Consider the following 5,508-nt stretch of genomic DNA (forward strand, 5'->3'; position numbering starts at 1 on the left):
CGTCTGCCGGGAGATTAGAGTTTGCTCTGTTGGCACGCGGTGCGGTGCAAGCGCGAGGGCAAGCAAAGTGGAAAGAACATGAACTTGTAGATACGGTTGGGATGAGACATTTGGACAGACTCTCACGTGACTGTGAGAACTTTTTTAAAAAAACACCCAGATGGAGAGTTTGCCAGTGAAATGATCGCGTGTTAAGATGTTTGGCCGCAGACTTGCAGATAGACGTGCTTGAATGTCCTTCCCTGCGGGGGGAACGGAGGCTGCGGCAGGTGTTTCTGCGGCGCTCCAACCGCGTTCACTTCGCACGGAGCCCAGCCCGGCTTTAGTCCGTACGGAGGGCTTCGCCAGGACACGGTTTTATTGTATTTTACGTTGGATGCTTGTTTGAAAATGAAACATGTTTATAACTTAATATTCAAGAAGCAAAATTGTTGTAAGACCACATTGTCACCAACATTTCAAGTATGTGTCCAGAGATAAAAACTTTCACAAAAGAAAGAAAAACAAATTAGAAATTTAAATTTCAAAGTTATTGTTTAAAATGAGTTCCCATTTTTTTGAAACGGAGCTAAGTCTCAAAAGGGATGTCACTCTAAAAAGAGAAATACATTTTTATTTTCATTCTTGAATATAAAATAAAAGACTTCTGTCCCAACGGCTCAACCAGTTCATGTGGGAGGAAGGCCTCCTGTGCAAACACCAACACCGAGGGGCTCCGGAAGGCGCGGCCAGACTGAAAGCAGGACCAGTCCCTCAGGACCCGCCGCATAAACGGGGCCCTGCACGTGGGGGGCCGGGCGGGAGCCAGGAGCCTGCTGAGCCGGAGCCAGAGCTGGAGGGTCAGCTTCTGCGAAATGCATTCTGAACCCGGGGGCAGGCACCAGCCCCATTGAAATGAAGGACAAGGTGAGGCTTGCAGATGGGAAAGGAGGCTGAACCCTCGGCCGGAACCCCTGGTTTCAGGACTGTCTGCAGCAGGATGATCTGCATGTACCCTCGGCTGGTGCGCATCTCTCCCAGCCCCAGCCCGGCCTCCAGCTTCTGGCAGGGCCAGCAGCACCTGCGGAGTCAAATTCAAAGGGGTTTATAGGGAAGGGAGCATGGAGGAGGGAGACATAGAGAGCCCCCTCCCCAAATAACCAACAAAAGTCGTAAAACGCCCACTCAAACATGTGCCTGCAACCAGCAGTCCAAAACGCATGCTGCGAAAGACAGCCAATAAAATCTGTGATGGGATAACAATAACCTACAAATGAGACGGTTTTTATGAAGCCCGAGGACCTAAACAGGCATTTAAATTTTACACAGAAATACATACACACATGCAAACAGAACAGGAAGAACTGTGTTAAGAATAAAAGGTTAAGAGAACCAGCTAGGAATTTTGGAAATGTAGGATGCAATTACAAAGTAAAACATTCAGTAAGTGAAGTAAACCTGGGCTGAATATGAAGACAGTTATGAACTCGTGCAAGGTCCAGAGCAACCCGGCCGTAATGGAACGGAGGGAGACCCACAGAGCCCTCTCTGAGCGGTGAAGAGCTCTCGTCGGAGGCCCTGGCTTGTCCTCCTCTGCCTTCTAGAAGGAGAGGTCCAGGAGAACTGCACAGAAACAGCAAATAAAGAGACAAACGCTGAATTAGAGAACAGGAGCTCTCCGATTGAAAATGCGCTTCAATGGGTGGAAATAAAAATCAGGAAGTCTACACTGAGCTACATCGTCAAACTGTAGAACCTTAGCAATGAGGAGAAGAAATATCTACAGTTTCCAGAGTGAGAAGGAAGAAGAGCAGCTGGTACAGTTGTTGGTCTTTCAGCAGCTCTCTCACTGCAACAATAGGTGCTTCTAGAAACGGGACTAAGGCGATCCGTGTTGCGGGGAAAACGACGACCAACAGGAATGTTTATTCAGATAAACGCTCATTCAGGGAGGAAGGCGAGAGAATGGCAGCTTCTGACGTGCAGGACTACAGAGCTTCACCATCCACGGGTCTCAGCGATGCCGTATTTACTTCAACAAAAAGAAAACGAACCCCCCGTACAATCTATACATGGAATTAAAGACACGACGAGCACAGACACAGATTTTTTAAAAGTTGGTAAATTGGATTAAAAATAGACACGAACATGATCAGTGAGTGTACGTGTGTTCTTAAAAAGCTAAAGTAAATGTTGGCGCTATTGCAATAGGAGGTAGTTAAAGCGTAGTTAAAACATGCTCAGATATTTGGTTCAGAAGGAGGACAGAAAACGCCAGACTTGGTAAGAAAAATCCAATTAGTTTTAAAAACATGCATTCCTAAGAGTAACCAAAAAAACAAAAGTAGAGCCGATAACTTCAAAACTGGCTGAGAAAAAAAGAGAACGAACAGAGGAAATGCAGCATTCTCTTTTAGTTGTTTCTGACTTCTGTTGAATTTATGAGAACAACAAAAAATTTTACATAGTGGAAGAAATAAATTCAAATATATTAGTAAGATTAATAAATATAAACGGATTCCTGCCCCACGATGAAAAAATGGAGGTGATGACACTGGATGAGAAAAAGCCAGAATCGATCAGCTCTAAATCATACTCTGAATCAAAAGGACGTAAAAAGCTTGAAAGTAAAGGAACGGAAAAACCACCTAAAGCGACCGTGGACAGGGACACTGCCTACCGTCCACTTGGGGCGATTTCACACTTTAAAGCAGCGGTTCTCAACCTTCCTAGCCGCGACCCTTTAATGCAGTTCCTCATGTTGTGGGGACCCCCAACCACAAAATTATTTTCGTTGCTACTTCATCACTGTAATGTTGCTGCTGTTATGAATCGTAATGTAGATATCTGATATGCAGGATGTATTTTCATTGTTACAAATTGAACATAATTAAAGCATAGTGACGAATCACAAAAACAATATGTAATTATATATGTGTTTTCCGATGGTCTTAGGCGACCCCTGTGAAAGGGTCGTTCGACCCCCAGGTTGAGAACCGCTGCTTTAAAGAGCCGTAGGCGCCTCCGCAGTCCCCTCCGCTCCACTGGCGGGGGTTCCGTCCCACCCGGGCTGGTCTGCGCATGCGCGGAGCCAGCACACGCACGCGGTGTGGAGGTCGGGGTGCGGGAGGCTGGGGTGCGGCCTGCTGCGTGGTTGGCACGGGGGATGGGGCCTCTGCAATACTGTCACAGTAAAAAAAAACTTAAAAAAGGAGGAAATGAGCTATGACAAGTCCCGTATAGGGTCTTGTGTGTGTGTGCGCGCACAGGCGCACCTTTTTGTACAGAAGCGCTTGCACACACACGTAATGCCCTCACTGCGTGCGGCCGCTGGACGTTCACCGACAGGCTTTCTGGGGGGAAAGGCTCCACTGCGGCCTAAATGCTCCCCGATCTCAGGCTGGGAACCGGTGTCGCGGGGCAGGGGCGGGAGGTACGGGTCCCTTTCCGGCGCCCGTGGGCGCTGCCGGCGGCACACAGTCACATATGCACATACGCACACATACATGTGTGTGACTGTATTTTTATCACTATATTAATATACTATTTTAAATAATGTGACACCTCATTTTCATGCTTTTCCCAGCACTTCAAGGGCACTGGATATGACCTTTGACCTTTACAACCGCACAATGACCGTGGAGGACCCACCCACTTCCGCTTGGACTTCCGACTTTCGCTCAGGCGCCGAGGACCGTTCCTGGCGCATGTGCAGCAGCGGCCTAGTCCCGGACGTGGGGGCGGCAGGTGGCTGGCGCATGCGCAGAGACTGTCCTGCCCAGGCGCTGAGGGCAGCGGGTTCTGGCGCATGCGCAGCGGCTCTGCATCCGGTGGTGAGGGCGGCAGGTCCGGCGAGGGCGACGGATCCACAGGCCTGGCCTGGCCTCTAGGTGAGGACCCCGAGCGGAGCCACCCACCACCCGGTCCTGTAACTGTCCCGAAGGCGCCGCCGCCCGTCCTTCCTGTCCCTTCCCGTTCCGTCCTGCCCGCGGCCCACGCCCGCCCCTGCGCCCAAGGCCGCCGCCATGCCTCGCGGTCGGAAGAGTAAGCTTCGCGCACGCGAGAGGCGCCAACGCGCCCCGCGCCGAGGCCCGAGCCCGGGGCGCCCAGGCCGCCGCGGGGGCCGAGGGGGCGGCCGCGGGCGCCCTGTCCGTGTCGGGGGACGCGCCCCCGGGGCCCCCGAGCGGCGCGGCGGCGGCGGCGACCGGGAGAGCCCGAGGCCCGGCCCCGAAGAGCAAGACGTACCCGTGGGCGGCGGCGGCCGAGGGCGCGGGCCCCGACCTGCTGGCGCAGAAGGCGGCGCTGCTGGTGGAGTTCCTGCTGTACCAGTACAAGATGAAGGAGCCCATCCGCCGCGGCGACATGCTGCGCGTGGTGCACAAGCGCTACCGCAAGGACTTCCCCGACATCCTGGCGCGCGCGCAGGAGCGCCTGCAGCTGCTGTTCGGCCTGGAGCTGCAGGAGGCCAAGCCGCACGGCAGCGCCTACCTCCTGGTGGACCCGCGTGGCGGCGGGAGCGGCGGCGGGAGCGGCGGGGGCGGCGCGGGCCCGGGCGGCGCGGCCGGCGGGCGCTTCCCGCGCAGGGGCATCCTCATGCCGCTGCTGAGCGTCATCTTCCTGAACGGCAACTGCGCGTCCGAGGAGGAGATCTGGGCCTTCCTGGGCTCCATGGGCGTCTACGACGGCAAGAGCGACTTCGTGTTCGGGGAGCCGCGCCAGCTCATCACGCGCGACCTGGTGCAGGAGCGCTACCTGGTGTACCGGCAGGTGCCGCTCAGCGAGCCGCCGCGCTTCGAGTTCCTGTGGGGCCCGCGCGCGCAGGCCGAGACCAGCAAGATGAAGGTGCTGGAGTTCCTGGCGCGGCTCAACGACACGGTGCCCGCCGCCTTCGCGCCGCACTACGAGGAGGCCCTGCGCGAGGAGGAGGAGCGCGGCCGCGGCCCGCCCCGGGCCCCCCGGGCCCCCAAGGCAGGCGGCGGGCGCCAGGGGGCCGCCCCCTGCCGGTACCCGCGCCCGCACCCCGAGTGACCCGCCCGCGCCCTCCCCGCCGGAAGGCCCGTCGGCTGAGCGGCGGCGGCCGAGGCTCTGGTTGGCGTTGAAGAAGGAGATGGCGTCGCCCACGTAGGACTTTAGCTCCCTCCCCTCCAGCGAGAGACGGACAGACCGGCGGCGGTGCCATCCCACGCGCGCGCGGTTTCTCTCTCGGTGTTGACACGTTTTATGTTGGTTTTCAGCATCTTTGTTAAAGGTCACATGTAGAAAATAAAGTTAACTGCCTGTTTGATTTCCCGTTTCTTGATCCTTAGACCTGAGTGTGTGGGGTCCGACCTAAAGGGAGATGGCTGATGCTCACAGGCATGCCGGGAAAGCTCTGAACAGCCTCGCCAGACACGGAGCTAAAGAGGGTTTTCTTTTAAAAAAGAAAGAAAGCAAAGCTTGAACATGCTAGGCTAGGTTCAAGGCTTTTTCTTTTGTAACTTCCAGTTTTGTGTACACATTTAAGGTTCCCCTAAAGGGAAGTGTCAGGAA

The 5,508-nt window shown here is 54.9% G+C and overlaps 1 protein-coding gene across 1 annotated transcript; it reads left to right on the plus strand.

Annotated features, from left to right (window-relative positions):
* Positions 1-4,004: 4,004 nt before the first annotated feature.
* Positions 4,005-5,007, plus strand: LOC139008412 (melanoma-associated antigen B2-like). The gene is given in 2 exon segments (XM_070411694.1): positions 4,005-4,055; positions 4,057-5,007. Coding segments are annotated over 2 exon segments (1,002 nt in total).
* Positions 5,008-5,508: the final 501 nt, after the last annotated feature.

This window comes from Myotis yumanensis, unplaced genomic scaffold (assembly GCF_028538775.1).
Source record: "Myotis yumanensis isolate MYYU_CA2020_CCGP unplaced genomic scaffold, mMyoYum1.0.hap1 SCAF_4, whole genome shotgun sequence".
Taxonomy (NCBI): Eukaryota; Metazoa; Chordata; class Mammalia; order Chiroptera; family Vespertilionidae; genus Myotis; species Myotis yumanensis.